The sequence below is a fragment of the Cornus florida genome, unplaced genomic scaffold (assembly GCF_030987335.1).
Source record: "Cornus florida cultivar Cherokee Brave unplaced genomic scaffold, ASM3098733v1 CherokeeBrave_3.0.0_Hap2_Chr08, whole genome shotgun sequence".
Classification (NCBI taxonomy): Eukaryota; Viridiplantae; Streptophyta; class Magnoliopsida; order Cornales; family Cornaceae; genus Cornus; species Cornus florida.
The window spans coordinates 56,905,977-56,922,737 of record NW_026775578.1 but is presented as its reverse complement, the minus strand read 5'-3'; the positions used below and the strand labels follow the sequence as shown (position 1 = coordinate 56,922,737).

General features: G+C 41.7%; 1 protein-coding gene across 1 annotated transcript; it reads left to right on the top strand.

Annotated features, from left to right (window-relative positions):
- The first annotated feature begins 2,102 nt into the window (after positions 1-2,102).
- Positions 2,103-3,192, top strand: LOC132270311 (uncharacterized). The gene is made up of 3 exons (XM_059771494.1): positions 2,103-2,507; positions 2,603-2,701; positions 2,797-3,192. Exons 1-3 carry the CDS (start codon positions 2,103-2,105, stop codon positions 3,190-3,192), a joined length of 900 nt encoding a protein of 299 aa, XP_059627477.1.
- Positions 3,193-16,761: the final 13,569 nt, after the last annotated feature.

The window sequence follows — 16,761 nt, the reverse complement described above, 5'->3', positions numbered from 1 at the left end:
GCGAGTGATTCGTAAGGAAGAAGCTAAATCAAGATCGGTAAAATCGTTATCTGTTATACGAAATTGAAATTCTGATTGTTTGTGAGAGATTCGCGTTCGATTTACGCAGATCTGATCTGTGCCTGTTCAGTACATCAACACGATTGTGTTTGGTTTGACGGAAATAAACCTGACGAGTTCACAGTGGAAGAAGTTCGGATCTGGCCTAGCAAGATCGGAATTCAGTTGATTTGAGTCTAGATCTAGTGCGATTGCATTAGTGAAACTCAGATCTGATTAGAAATTTGCAGTTAATGACTTTGCTCTGGTTAGGAATGATGATCGGAGGTGAAAGCTCAAATCCATTGGATAATGGCCAACAGTCGAAACTTGATGAGTTAATGAGTGTAATCAAAGCATTAAGAAAAGAGAATGCAGAATTGCGAGCTGTAATGGAGTGTCGTAAGGCTCCTGCTCTTCTAAGGCCACCTCCAGTAGGAAAGGGAGTTGTGTTATCCAGTGCTGCTCATCACGATGATCCAGAAGGAAACAATCATATGGATCTTCATTGCAAGGAGATTGTGCCAAGCGATTTACCTCCAAATGTCCATCAGATGGAGAAACGGGAAGGATCTATCCACTTGGATCCGCATCGCGAACGGATCATGCGAGAAGAAGCCGCTGTTTTTGATCCAACTCCGGAAAGGTTACGACATGATGAAGCAATAAAGTTTGGCCATCATGGAGCTCCATCGCCGTGGCATAGGGGATTCACAGATGTCATATCGTTTGATCCACCCTATCGGCCTTCAATGACGACGTATGATTACAGGAGTTCAGAAAGAAAATCTGCAGATCTGAGGATTCCACCATAGTTTTCAAGGGAGAATAAAGCACTCCGTTCCTCCGCAAGAACGATTGCATCACTGTTCACTAGCGAAATCCTGAACGCTCCAAATCAGAGGAAGTTTTCCATGCCGATTTTCATTCTGTTCGATGGAACGACCGACCCGATCGATCACATTTACCACATTCAGTTAAAAATGGCTTTGAATACGAACAATGACCCTCTGATGTGCAAATGCTTCCCTACATGCTTGGTAGGGCCAGCCCTCAACTGGTTCAAGAATCTGACTCAAGGCTCAATCGCTAGCTTCCAAGACTTGAGTGATAAGTTTATCAGCCAGTACTACGGGAATAAGCGCCCAGCAAAAAATGTTTTAAGCCTTTTCACTATGAAGCGGCATGAAGATGAACGGCTTCAAGCTTTCCTCACCAGGTTCAATCTTGTTAAGAGCATAGTAATGGAATGTTACTCGTCCACGGCGGTTCAATCATTCAAACTGGCCATGAATTGAGGGACACCATTCCACACAAGCTTGGTGGTGGATACACCGAAGACTATGGATGAGCTGAATGAAAGGGCTGATGGTTTCATGCATTTGGAAGAGGAGGAAGTAGCTAATGCAAGAAAAACGTCGATTATCTTAATAGAGGAGAAGTTAAAAACCAAGATTTGGCAAAAACAAGCTCCACCACAACGTCAGACCTCTTGGAAGGTAGAGAAAAGGCCCAAAAAATAAGAGCTGGTTACTCCCCTCAATGTCACTCTAGCACGACTATATCAAGAGAACAAAGATAAGTTTTATCCTCCATTACTAATCAGACAACCTCTTGAATAGAGGGACCAATCTAAACATTGTGCTTTTCATAGTGACTTTGGTCATCAGATTAATGAGTGCAGGAACTTAAGGAGGCAAGTGGAGATGTTGATTGCAAGGGGAGACTTTGCAGGATATGTTCAAGGGCCAGCACAGGAGCAGAGTCGACCAGCTGAGCAAGTCAAAAGAAATCAGAAACCGAATCACCATAACGCTCAGCCCATTCGGATTATAAATGCAATTCATGGCTAACCTGAACAGACATCAAAGTCTGAAGAGTTGCTCCGAATGCGTCTCCGTTAAGCACAGATGAAGAGAAGGATAGGTAGCGTGAACACTCTGTACCAGCAGCGTGCATCAACACATATAAAGTTCAACAAAACGGATTTGCTTCAAGTTTAAGTTCCTTATGAAGATCATTTGGTTGTTAGCTTGACAGTCACCGAATGCCTAGTGCGAAGAATGCTAATTGATCCAGGGAGCAGTGTAAATGTTATACCAAAGGTCACTTTCGATCGGCTAGAGATCAAGCCGGAGGCGCTTCAATGCACTGGAAATTCGTTGTTGGGATTCGATGGAAAACGAGTAAAACCGATCGGCACAGTAGAATTATTTGTCCGAGTTTCCGAAAGGGAACTTGTTGAAAGCTTTGTAGTAGTTAAAATCCATCCATCGTACAATCTGCTAATGGGAAGAGGGTGTATTCATAGGGTCCAGGGAGTCACATCGACCTTACACCAGGTAATGCAATGTTTGAATCCGGATGAAAGCAAGGTGATTGATATCCATGAGGATCAAGTTACTGCCAAGGAATGTTACTTGGTGACTCTGAAAGCCGCAGGGAAGGGAAAAGCTCTCATCCGCTCTGTTAGCCCAGCATACAATTACATAAGTCTCCCCCCAGCACGAACGAGGAGGAGAAGCCCTCGGTGTTGACCGATGAACCTTTAATTGATGTCCAGATTGATCATTTAAGGCCAGACCAAACCACGAAAGTGGGCTCAGGGCTTGCAGAGGAAGAAAAGTGCCAGTTAGTTGATATCCTCTCCCGGAATGCAAATGTGTTCACTTGGAGCCATTCGGACATGTCGGGGATTGACCCTCTGTCTTTTGTCATTCCCTCAATGTAGATCTGAGCGTTAAGCCTGTACGATAGAAGCAAAGGAGGTTCGCCCCGAAGCGCAACCAGATCATCGCTGATGAAGTTGATAGATTGCTGGAAGCTGGGTTCATCATAGAGGTTCAATATCCATCCTGGCTGTCGAACGTGGTTGTAATGCAAAAGAAGAATAGAAAGTGGAAAATTTGCATTGACTTCACCAATCTGAATAAAGCCTGCCCGAATGATAGCTTTCCATTTTCAAAGATTAATCAGATGGTGGATGCTATGACTGGATACGAACGACTGACCTTTATGGATGCTTATTCAGGCTACAATCAAATCGCAATGGATCCGAACGATGAGGAAAAGACTTCTTTTGTCATTGAACGAGGGATCTATTGTTATAAGGTCATGCCGTTCGGTCTGAAGAATGCCAGAGCTACATACTAGAGGTTGGTCAGCAGGATTTTCAAGAATCAGATGGGCAAGACTGTGGAGGCTTACATCGATGACATGGTAGTAAAGAGCAAACAGAATGACCATCATTTGCAACATTTGCAAGAGCTTGTTCGGAATGCTGAAAAAATATGGAATGAGGTTGAATCCAACCAAGTGCTCGTTCGGCGTAGGATCTGGGCAATTTATTGGCCACATAGTCAACAACAAAGTGATTGAAGTTAGCCCAACCCAAGCAGAAGTTCTACTAAAAAATGCAGAACCAAGTACTATCAAGGAAGTACAAGCTCTCACTGGACGTATAGCAGCACTGAGTAGATTCATCTCTAAGTTGTCAGACCGATGCAAGCCATTCTTTGATACAATAAGAAGTCACGGAAAGCAATCCTGAGGGGATGAGCAGAGGCAAGCATTGACCAGGTTGAAAGAATATATGCGAAGCCCACCAGTCCTGACTGCCCCAAAAGCAGGAGAGAAGTTTTTCCTATACCTTGGGGTTTCAAACGTTGCAACTAGCTGATCAGTTGATCAACTAATATCAACCTTCGCAATAGCACGAATCATTGTAAAATAGGGCTATTGGTCGGGTAAGTCGAACCACTAGGACTGCGCTAATCTATGGCAACCTAAGTGTCTAGAGTCATTTTAGAGTGATAAGGGGTGTTCATGGAGGGTTTGTTTTGTTTGTCACTAAACTACAAATTCAGAATGCATAAAACAATAAATTGAAGGAGATTAAAAGGGAAAATTTAGAGAAGGAAGTCTAGGGAAGTGAATACACTCCAAACCTCTACACAAGCTAATTATATGATTGATTTGGGGAATTAATGTAGAAATGACCTTGATATATAATAATACATGACTACTATAATGTCTTCAAGAAATTCAATTAATTAAAGAGTAAGAACAACCTATCAAAGCTTCACATGGTTGAGTTACCTAAACTAAGATGCAACCCTAGACATGCTCACTAAGCTAGAGATTGTCAAACAATTAATCAATTGGTGGAAGCACATGATATCAAGTCACAAGATTAACTCATCAAAAGAAATTCTTAAGCTATGGATTAACAAACTACTCAAAACCATGCCATTAAAACCGTTCCATAATCTTAGTTCCATTGTCACTATGAAACTATAAGCCATACAACTATGAGATTAAATAATCTAAGACAAGAGTATGTAAATCAACATAGTCATTCAAACATTCAAAATCTTCATTACAATTTGTAACATGCTCTAGACCATGGAACTAGCCAAATATACATTTCATTCCCCAAAATAAATCAAAAACTAGACATGCTTACAAGGTAGAGCTTCATCACCTCCCTAGATGGAGGTTTAGTTACCCATTGATGCACTAGAGGAAGGAAGAAGCAAAGCCTTGACCTCCATTTTCGAGCTCCCCTCTTCTAGCTCCAAGAACACACCTTTTTTGCTCTCTTCTCTCTCCTCTATCTTGCAAAATGTAGCTTAATGTATTGTGTCGCTTCCCTCTCTTATCTTCTAGAGATAAGGCTCAAAAAATCCCCACCAACCAACATCTCCAACCAACCATTAAAGAGGGAAATTAGAATTGAGGAACCCAAGATGCAAGTGGCTAAAAATGGGCCATTTACGGATGCAATTCTGCCCTAATTTCGAGCACTCGAAATAAGGGCTCGAGCACTCGAAATTGGAGCAGAATGCTCCATTCTTGCCTTGCTCCGCCCAGACCTACTTCGGTTAAACAGCCATAACTTTGCGCTCCAAACTCCGAATGACGAACCGTTTAAAGATTTGGAGAGCTGATTCAGAGCTTTAAAAACTTCATGTTTTGATGAAGACCCAAATCTCAAGTCTGGTTGGTCGAAAATGGGGAGAAAGGCAGTACTTCAGTGCTGCCAGGCAGTTCTGCGCACCTCTGGTAACAAGGCCATAACTCTCTGCTCCGAGCTCCGAATGATGAACCGTTTGAAGATTTAGAAAGCTAATTCAGAGCTCTAAATCTTTCATGTTATGATAGAAGTCCAGTTCTCGAGCTTTCTGGGTCAAAATGGCGAGCAAAGTCCTGACTCCACTGCTGATCTCGTGAAGCAATCTGCCCTAATTTCGAGCACTCGAAAATTGGCCAGAATGCCCTATGCTTGGTTTGCTCCGCCCGGACCTACTTTGGTAAAACAGCCATAACTTTGCGCTCCGAACTCCAAATGATGAACCGTTTGAAGATTTGGAAATCTAATTCAGAGCTCTAAAAACTTCATGTTTTGGTGGAGATCCAATTCTCAAGGATGGTTGGTCGAAAATGAAGATCAAGGCAGAATTTCATTGCTGCCAGGCAGTTCTGTGCACCTCTGGTAACAAGGCCATAACTCTCTGCTCCAAGCTCCGAATGATGAATTGCTTAAAGATTTGGAAAGCTAATTCAGAGCTCTAAATATTCCATTTTATAATGGAAGTCCAGTTCTCAAGTTTACAAGGTCAAAATGGCAAACAAAGTTCGGGCTTCACTGCTGCCAGAATTTCAGAATTGGCACCTTTGATGTTCAAAACTCCACAAAGCATCCTTCTTGCTTCTTTTTGGCCAATGGACCTGAAAATGTGCAAAAACATACAATTGGAGATATCTATATAAAATACACAAATAAAGAACTTAACTAATGCAATTTAGGGCGCTTGAATATACAAGATTCGACGTTTATCACACCCCCAAACTTACATTTTGCTAGTCCCTTAGCAAAACCAAAATGCAAAACTCAATGGAATGACAAACATGGGACTGCTACTACAAAAATATCTACCATGGTAAAATAAAATAGATACATAGCTCAAATACAACTTGAAACAGACAAAAACTGGAGATGGGGTCATTGGGAAAACTACCTTGCATATATGAAGCATTGATACAAAAATTGGCTAAATACATTTCCACATACATGCATCAACATCAAAGTCTATATAATTAACTCAATTATCATCTCTTGAATGGAAATCAACTCTAGCTTCAGTGAAAGTGAATTGGATTCTCAACATGCAGCTTTACTTTCTTTTCTAATTCCCAAGCACAAGTTTTCAAATCATTGAATTCCCCTTTAAATGAGGTCCCTAAAGCATGATTTTATTTACAAGACAACTTTTGTTGCTTGTTGACAATTTATTGCAACTCATAAGCGAAACATAGAATGGTTGTGCAATGCTAAAGTCCCTTAAGCTTTCTAACCAACCTATGTAGCAAGCGTTAGGCCAACAACTCCCAAACTAGATGGCTTTAGGGTGTTAAGTGTAGAGACACTCCATAGGGCTTAATAGCTCAAGTTGGAAAGGCTACGAACTCCAACGAACCATGTTTATTACAATTTTTTTTGAATGACCGTGCAATGTTTAAGTCCTTTAAGCTTTCTAACCAACCCTTGTAGCAAGCGTTAGGCCAACAACTCCCAAACCAGACGGCTTTAGGGTGCTAAGTGTATAGACACTCCTAGGGCTTAATAGCTCGAGTTGGAAAGGCTACGAACGTCAACTGGTCATCATTTTTTTTTCTTTCTTTCTCAGTTTTTTTTTTTTTTTTTTTTTTTTTACATTAGGTCCAACTTAAATCATGCCAAAGATATTCATCTATCAGGTTCATCAAATCAAATTAACTAGGCCAAGGTCAAGGTCGATCAAGTTGCATGCCTCACAGTTAAGTTTCCAATGTGCATCTGTGCATTGTGAAGCTTAAAAGAGTGTCAAATCCAGCGAGAATTTAATTGAGACATTTATACAGACTAATTTGAATCTACATGATCATTTCAACTCAAATTTTTCTTTATTTTCAAAAATGTCAATTGCTTCTATACACAAGGTATTAAACATATGCTTCATCTTCGACAAGTGTCAAGTTATACTATCATTGCTTAGCAAAAATTATGAAACCAAAAATGCATAAATGCACCCCCAAACTTGAATGTCACATTGTCCTCAATGTGAAAAGACAAGTAAATCAAAATAAGAGCAAAAAGGGGGGAAAGGAACAATAATACCAAGTGGAGTGACAAAGGCGAAGATGTTCAGCTATGTGAGTGCGCAACTGCGTCCCCCAAACTTGGACATGAAGACCTATCAAAATACAAGGAATATACACAGGTAAAAGCATAGGTCTCTTAAGAAAAATCAAAACAGAAATGAAAACACTAAGATGAATGTTATTGCAAGGTAAAAATCCATACAAAATACAAATTGGCACACATGAGTCATAAGTTTAAAATGGAAAACAAAATAATGCCAAAAGCCGTGCATTTAGAGAGATGAAGTTGGCTTAGGCAATTCGTCAAACACGTGGTGTGCAAGACAAAAAGGAAGAGGGCCAAAGGTTGATATGGTTGGTGCATGGTGTGGGGCATGCATGCATGGGGCTTGGGAGTTGGTTTGGTTAATATGGTGGTATGCAAAAATACCGAGAGGGGATTGTTTGCTGTGAGGATTGGGTTGGCATGGTTTATGGGTGGATGCCGAGAGTGAGAGGTGTGCAGGTTGGTGGAGTTCGAGCATGGTTTGTGAGGTGGGTTGGTATGTGGAGTTGTGGGTGGTGGCTTGGTGGTGGGTTAGTTTAGTGTGTGCAAGGTGGTGTGCCGAGGGTAGGTGATGGTTTGTGGGTGATGAAAGGGTGGCCGAGAGGTGTGGCTTGGAGTGTGGGATAAGTTAAGAGGGACGGGTTAGTGGAGATTGCATGGTGGTGAGGGTTGCTAGGGCTCGGGGGTTTGTATGGTGGATGAGTTGGTAAATGCCGAGAGTTTGGTTTGGTGAAGGAGGGTGGAGTTTGTGAGGTTGATGCCTAGAGTGAGTTCGAGGGCTCAAGATTTGTGGGTTGAAGGCTTTTCGAGCACTCGAATGGGATCTTCGAGTGCTCGAAGATCCGACAGTGGGTGCGGCACTTGGAAGAGGGCAGCTGCGAGCACTCAACATGGAGCTGAGATTGCTCGAAATTGAGGCAGAGGGTTCAAATTTTTGGGTTGGAATTTTCAAGCACTCAACTGGACTTTAGAGTGCACGAAATTGGCATCAGTAGGTGCGGAAATGAAGTTACACACCATGGAAATTGAATGGTTGCAATGTGAAGGTAGTGAGCTTGCATGGATGCATCGTGAGCTTGCATGATTGATGGTTCACATTTAAAGCACTCCAAATGGGAGCTAGAGTGCTCTAAATGAAGGCAGTAGCTTGGGATGAGATTGGTTCACATTTAGAGCACTCCAAATGGGAGCTAAAGCGCTCCAAACTTAGGCAGTGAGCATGCAAAATTGGTGTGGTAATTTGGAGCAATCTGAATGGGATTTGGAGGGCACAAAATTGGCTCAGTAGCTTGGAAATGAATTGGCACTTGGAGATTGAATGTTTCAGCCAACTTGAATGCATGGAAGATCTTGCATGGATAGATTTTGAGTGCATGGATGAAATGGATTGAAATTTTTGCATGGATGGAAAAAAAATTTCAAACTTTGCACTGCACACAATGCATGTATGAGTTTAAGAAAATTTTCAAGCTTTTTGTAACATGATGCAAAATGGATAGAATTCTCAAAAATGAAAATTTTAAGCATAGAGAATTTTTGAAAATTTGCATGTCAGTCCTAAATTCAAGCCATGCATGGAAAATTTGAAACTTGACACATTATTCCAATCCAACGCATGGATGGTTTTTGAGAAAATTTTCAAGCCTTGGAACATCTCTTCAATGCATGGATGGGATTTGGTCTCTTCAAATGCATGGATGAATGTAGGAAATTTTTTTTTTAAACCTTGCACTTCATCACACAATGCATGAATTAAATTTCTGAAAATTTTTCTAGCACTTTGCAAATTCATTCCAATGTAATGCATGGATGGAAAATTTTGAAAACTTTTCAACTTCGTTCTAATGCATGGACAATTTTCAAACTTTTGAACTTCAATCCATTCTAATGCAAGGAGGGAAAATTGTAAAACTCTACACTTCATTGCAATGCATGGAAAATTTAGAAAATATTTCAAACTGTGCAAAAAAAAAATTTCAATGAGTGCATGGATGATTTCAAGAAGATTTCCCAACTTTTGCAACCTCACACAATGCATGGATGATTTTGAGGAAATTTTCAAGCTTTGGAACATCTCTTCAATGCATGAATGAGATTAAGGACATTTCAAAAATGCATTGAAGATGAGAGGTTATGCATGTGAGTGCCATATCGAAAGTTCGAGAAAATTGCCTGATAGAGCCGGAAACTTCGGGAATGAAAACAAAAGTTGAGAAGGTCTAAGAAGCCGGTCTAAAATTGTGGAACACAACTGAAGAGCATTCCAGAAAAATCAAATTTTTGGCTTTTTGAAACCATTTCCTGGAAAATTTCAAGGCTCAGGCAATTGAAAGGAGGGAAGCTTGGAACATCGAAAGAATTTCTTCCCTTGCTTTGCTAAATTTAATGTCGATAACTAGACGAACCAGGATCGGGATCCATTGGCGAGATGGATCCTTAACGCTCCGTATGCAACTTGCCTTCTTCATATGGTCTCAAACTTGGATCAATGAATGGTGAGGGATATTGATCCTTCCGAAGAGAAACAAGTTTGGCCTTAGAGGATTTGAGCATCGCTTTTAATCTCATTTCTTTTATTTTCAGATTTAAGCAAAGGTGTTGCTTGTTCGAGATTATGGAGGCTCGTTGAATGTCACTGTCTTGACTAACAATGGGAGGATCATGACCTTTCATATTTACAATATCCAAGTCATATACCTCATTGTACTCAAATGGTTTGTTCATAGGTTGAGTATCATGGACAATGATTCTAGATTGGGCCGGAATGATTAGAAGAATTTCCAGCAACTTGCCAACATTCTCCTTACCCTTGTCCGGTGGTTCACCTTCAAAATGTTGAGGTAACTCCGGTGAAGTAATGGAAGGAGATGGACAATCCCAAGATAGAAATGGATTTGGTGCTTCCTATAAAGGAGAGGAAAATGGTGATGGAATATCAAGCAAGGAGTTAACTTCCCGAATGGATTTGTCCACACCAAAATCCTCAAAATCAAAAGGGACCAAGCAAGCATGTAGGGGATCCTCCGTTGAAGGAGGTGGGATTGGATTTTGAATGTGTTCATCAGCAATAGTGATTGCAAAACACTCATTGTCATCTGAAGGAAGTTGCACAGCATTGAAGATATTGAGCTTAACATTCATATTCCCAAAAGAGATATCCATCAATCCGGATCTACAGTTAATGGAAGCATTAGCTGTAGACGTCCGAGAATTATGGGAATGTGTTTTCTTGGATCATGGACTGGTTCCATATCAAGAACCACGAAGTCTACCGGGAAGTAGAATTTGTCCACTTTTATGATCACATCTTCAATAATTCCCCGTGGTTGCTTAATAGATCGATCAGCAAATTGCAACACTATCGGAGTTGGCTTTAGATCTCCCAACCCAAGTTGTAAGTAAACCGAGTATGGGATCAAATTCACACTAGCTCCTAAGTCAAGGAGGGCCCTCTCGATTTTGTTGTCACCAATGACACAAGAGATTGTGGGGGCACCCGGATCCTTATACTTCGGAGGAGTGCTGTGCTGAATGATCGCACTAACATTTTTGGTTAACCTCACTTTCTTTGGTAAATGACTTCTGGAAGTCCCCGGCAACGGCGCCAAAAATTGATCGGTTGATCAACTAACATCAACCTTCGCAATAGCACGAATCATTGTAAAATAGGGCTATTGGTAGGGTAAGTCGAACCACTGGGACTGCGCTAATCTATGGCAACCTAAGTGTCTAGAGTCATTTTAGAGTGATAAGGGGTGTTCATGGAGGGTTTGTTTTGTTTGTCACTAAACTACAAATTCAGAATGCATAAAACAATAAATTGAAGGAGATCAAAAGAGAAGATTTAGAGATGGAAGTCTAGGGAAGTGAATCCACTCCAAACCTCTACACAAGCTAATTATATGATTGATTTGGGGAATTAATGTAGAAATGACCTTGATATATAATAATACATGACTACTATAATATCTTCAAGAAATTCAATTAATTAAAGAGTAAGAACAACCTATCAAAGCTTCACATGGTTGAGTTACCTAAACTAAGATGCAACCCTAGACATGCTCACTAAGCTAGAGATTGTCAAACAATTAATCAATTGGTGGAAGCACATGATATCAAGTCACAAGATTAACTCATCAAAAGAAATTCTTAAGCTATGGATTAACAAACTACTCAAAACCATGCCATTAAAACCGTTCCATAATCTTAGTTCCATTGTCACTATGAAACTATAAGCCATACAACTATGAGATTAAATAATCTAAGACAAGAGTATGTAAATCAACATAGTCATTCAAACATTCAAAATCTTCATTACAATTTGTAACATGCTCTAGACCATGGAACTAGCCAAATATACATTTCATTCCCCAAAATAAATCAAAAACTAGACATGCTTACAAGGTAGAGCTTCATCACCTCCCTAGATGGAGGTTTAGTTACCCATTGATGCACTAGAAGAAGGAGGAAGCAAAGCCTTGACCTCCATTTTCGAGCTCCCCTCTTCTAGCTCCAAGAACACACCTTTTTTGCTCTCTTCTCTCTCCTCTATCTTGCAAAATGTAGCTTAATGTATTGTGTCGCTTCCCTCTCTTATCTTCTAGAGATAAGGCTCAAAAAATCCCCACCAACCAACATCTCCAACCAACCATTAAAGAGGGAAATTAGAATTGAGGAACCCAAGATGCAAGTGGCTGAAAATGGGCCATTTACGGATGCAATTCTGCCCTAATTTCGAGCACTCGAAATAAGGGCTCGAACACTCGAAATTGGAGCAGAATGCTCCATTCTTGCCTTGCTCCGCCCAGACCTACTTCGGTTAAACAGCCATAACTTTGCGCTCCGAACTCCGAATGATGAACCGTTTAAAGATTTGGAGAGCTGATTCAGAGCTTTAAAAACTTCATGTTTTGATGAAGACTCAAATCTCAAGTATGGTTGGTCGAAAATGGGGAGAAAGGCAGTACTTCAGTGCTTCCAGGCAGTTCTGCACACCTCTGGTAACAAGGCCATAACTCTCTGCTCCGAGCTCCGAATGATGAACCGTTTGAAGATTTAGAAAGCTAATTCAGAGCTCTAAATCTTTCATGTTATGATAGAAGTCCAGTTCTCGAGCTTTCTGGGTCAAAATGGTGAGCAAATTCCTAACTCCACTGCTGATCTCGTGAAGCAATCTACCCTAATTTCGAGCACTCGAAAATTGGCCAGAATGCCCTATGCTTGGTTTGCTCCGCCCGGACCTACTTTGGTAAAATGGCCATAACTTTGCGCTCTGAACTCGAAATGATGAACCGTTTAAAGATTTGGAAAGCTAATTCAGAGCTCTAAAAACTTCATGTTTTGGTAGAGATCCAATTCTCAAGGATGGTTGGTTGAAAATGAAGATCAAGGCAGAATTTCATTGCTGCCAGGCAGTTCTGCGCACCTCTGGTAACAAGGCCATAAATCTCTGCTCCAAGCTCTGAATGATGAACCGCTTGAAGATTTGGAAAGCTAATTCAGAGCTCTAAATATGCCATTTTATAATGGAAGTCCAGTTCTCAAGTTTGCAAGGTCAAAATGGCAAACAAAGTTCGGGCTTCACTGCTGCCAGAATTTCAGAATTGGCACCTTTGATGTTCAAAACTCCACAAAGCATCCTTCTTGCTTCTTTTTGGCCAATGGACCTGAAAATGTGCAAAAACATACAAGTGGAGATAATCTATATAAATACATAAATAAAGAACTTAACTAATGCAATTTAGGGCGCTTGAATATACAAGATTCGGCGCTTATCACTAGCGGCGTTCTGATACGATGTAAAGAGGGTAAGCAGTTCCCCGTTTTCTATGTTAGCAAAACATAGACCAAACCGGAACGAAGGTACTCAAAAGCCGAACGAATAATCTTGTCTTTGGTAAATGCAAAGAGGAAACTTAGGCATTACTTCGAATCCTATCCTATAGTCGTTCTGACCACATTTCCCATAAGGGTGATCCTACATAAGCCAGATTTGTCTGGACGAATGACAAAGTGGGCAATAGAGCTAAGCTCCTTTGACATAACGTATGAACCCCGAACGGCCATCAAAGGGCAAGCGGTGGCTGATTTCCTACTGGTATGTGATGCGACAGAGCCAGAGGAAAATCCTGAAGACTATTCATGGAAGCTTTTTGTAGATGGTTCTTCGAATCAGATGGGGACAGGAATTGGGGTCAAGTTACAGACACCAGAAGGCACCACATTGAGCTAGGCGATCAGACTTGAGTTCAGGGCGACCAATAATAAAGCAGAATATGAAGCATTATTGGCTGGATTGAGGTTGGCCAAAGAGCTAAAGGTCAAAAGCTTAGTCGTTTTTAGTGATTCGCAGTTAGTCGTTCGGCAAGTGACTGGGGAGTATGGAACCAAAGATGAAACAATGGAGGCATACCGTTCAGCCGTTATGCAGGAGGCTGAGAGTTTTGATCAGATCAAGTTTATCTAATTGCCGAGGGAGCGTAACGAGGATGCCGATCGGTTGGCGTGCAGTGCGCCGAGTTCTGGGGAAACACTGACAAGGGTGATTCCGGTGGGTGTGTTGTGCCAGCCATCTATCCTTAAAGAGCCATCAAGCTCGGATCCTTAGCAAGTGAATGTCATACCATATGAGCCGAGCTGGATAGATCTAATTATGACATATATACGAGATGGAGTTTTGCCTGAGCAGAGGGATGAAGCAAGGAATGTCAGATTGAATGCTGCAAAGTATGCCATAGTACACAACCAGTTGTATAAAAGGTCTTTCTTGGGACCTTACTTGAAATGTGTTACCCCCACGGAAGCTCGGCAGATACTGTGAACCATCCACGAAGGAGTTTATGGTAATCATTCAGGGGGGAGGTCTTCAGCGCACAAAGCAATGATCCAAGGGTATTTTTGGCCGAACATGTCACAAGATGCAGAGGAGTTCTCAAGAAGGTGCGATAAGTGCTAAAGGTTCAGACCGCTGATCCACCAACCACCAGAAGACTTGTACGTAATGGCCAAACCATGGTCTTTCACGTAATGGGGGATGGATGTGGTTAGACCGCTTCCGACTGCCAGATCACAGAATAAGTTCGTTCTGCTTGCAACAGACTACTTTACCAAATAGGTAGAGGCAGAACCATATCCCAGCGTGAGTCAAACACAAGTGAGGCACTTCATTTGGAGTAATATCATCTGTCGATTTGGTGTACCGAGGTCGATTGTTATGGATAATGGGATTAATCTTGATAGCAAGCAAGTGAGGGAGTTATTGGAAGAATACGGAACCAACCAAAAGTTAGCAGCGGTTAGCCATCCACAGGCAAATGGTCAAGCTGAGATCATGAACAGAACGATCTTTGCTTTTATAAAGAAGAAGCTTGAAGAAGAAAAAGGGAAATGGTTAGATGAGCTCCCGAACGTCCAGCGGGCCTACAGAACAACTCCAGACGACCGATCGGAGAGAGCCCATTCACCATGACGTATGGTACTGAGGCAGTAATACCGGTCGAGCACCTAATTCCCACCATTCAAAGCCTAACATGGAATCAAGAGCAGAATGATCACATGTTGAAATTCAACCTCAATCTGCTTGAAGAGAAGAGGGATGCAGCGGCAGTAAGGCTGGCATCATATCAGCAGACGCTAATGAACAGTCACAACAAAAAGGTGAGGCATAGGGACTTTACACCTGGTGATTTGGTTCTAAAAAGAAAGGTTGGAATTGTCAAGAAAATGGTGTCACCTTGGGAAGGACCGTATAGAGTTGCAGAAGTCATAGGGAAAGGGGCATATGATAAACAAGCCATGGAATGCTATGTCTTTGAAAAGGTATTACCAATAGAATATTGAGTATTGAGTTCCAGTCTGGGTAGTGTTTTTCTTTTCCAATTGTGTGCTTGCAAATGTATAAATCCTCAAAAGATCTATAAAAAGTATTATTTTCTTCCAAAAAGGTGACTGAACGCTAGGCACTTAAGCAAAGTAAGTGGCAGCTGGCACTATAAGCCGAACGCCAAAGGTTTACATTAGAAATAAGATGCCAAGTGGCAAGTGGCATTCTGGCCGAGCGCCAAACACTTAAGCAAATTAAGTGGCAGCTGGCACAATGAGCCGAACGCCAAACACTTGCTAAAAATAAGAAGCCAAGTGGCAAGTGGCATTCTGGCTGAGCGCCAGGCACTTAAGCAAAGTAAGTGGCAGCTGGCACCATGAGTCGAATGTCAAACACTTGCTAAAAATAAGAAGAAAAGTGGTAAGTGGCATTCTGGCCGAGTGCCAGGCACTTAAGCAAAGTAAGTGGCAGCTGGCACCATGAGCTGAACGCCAAACACTTGCTAAAAATAAAAAGCCAAGTGGCAAATGGCATTCTGGCCGAGCGTCAGGCATTTAAGCAAAGTAAGTGGCAGCTGGCACAATGAGTCGAAAGCCAAACACTTGCTAAAAATAAGAAGCCAAGTGGCAAGTGGCATTTTCGCTGAGCACCAGGCACTTAAGTAAAGTAAATGGTAGCTGGCACAATGAGCCGAACACCAAACATTTGCTAAAAATGAAAAGCCAAGTGGCAAGTGGCATTCTGGCCTAACGCAAAACACTTGCCAAAAAAGATATTAAGAGGCGACAATGAGATGTTAAAAACACTATAAGACAAAAACTGGTCAAAAAACATCTATTTCATTGAATTTATAATCAGTTTAATTTACAAAGACTGTTTTGACAAAACGAGTACAATGCAAAAAGAGAGTGATATACTTCCAGGATGTTAATCAGTCCTGCCTGTTCCCTTGGTCTTTTGACCGCGCTCAGAGTTCCCTTCAGTTTCATTGATTGTACTCTCCCCGTGGGGAGGAGAGTCGAGTTGAATGATTGTTCCATCCTGTTGGGTACCACCCTCAGCAACAGGTGCAGGGGGAATCACGGAGGTCAAAGGGGGAACGTCCAGAGGTTAGGCAGCCGATGGGATATGAACGACCCCCGAAGCAACAATTTCTTGGCACTCATCAAAGATATGTTCGGCAGGAGTAGGCTCTGGATAAGTATAGACTCCAACAGGGCTAATATTCAGCTCCTTGTCAACGTCAACAGGACCTGCATAAGAGCTGGTTTGACCTTTAGAAGGAGAACAGTCGGTATAGCCATCTCTGTACCCCTGAGCATACCTAAGGGCTCCAGTCCTAGAGAAACGAGTATGAAGAGCCCTCATCCCACCATCAACCCTGCCAATTACACCAAGTAGGGCATTGTGTTCATTTAAAGCCCTCTTCTCAAAAGCCATTCTTTCGGCTTGTTCATCAGCCAGCAAGCGCTGGAGATTTTCTTTTTCAGCTTTCAAAGTTTCCCACTCGGTCTGCAGGATGCTCTTCTCGAGCTGGAGAGCATTCTTCTCGTCCTAAAGAGAGTCCGAATCTTTTTTCAAAACGTCTCTCTCTTTCTCAACATTGTGCAGCTGCACCATCAATTCGGTATTCTGGGTGCTAATGATCTTGCTTTCTTTGTTAGCCGCCTCAAGCCCACTGGCAAGCCTGCATGCCCGAGCGTTAGCCAAC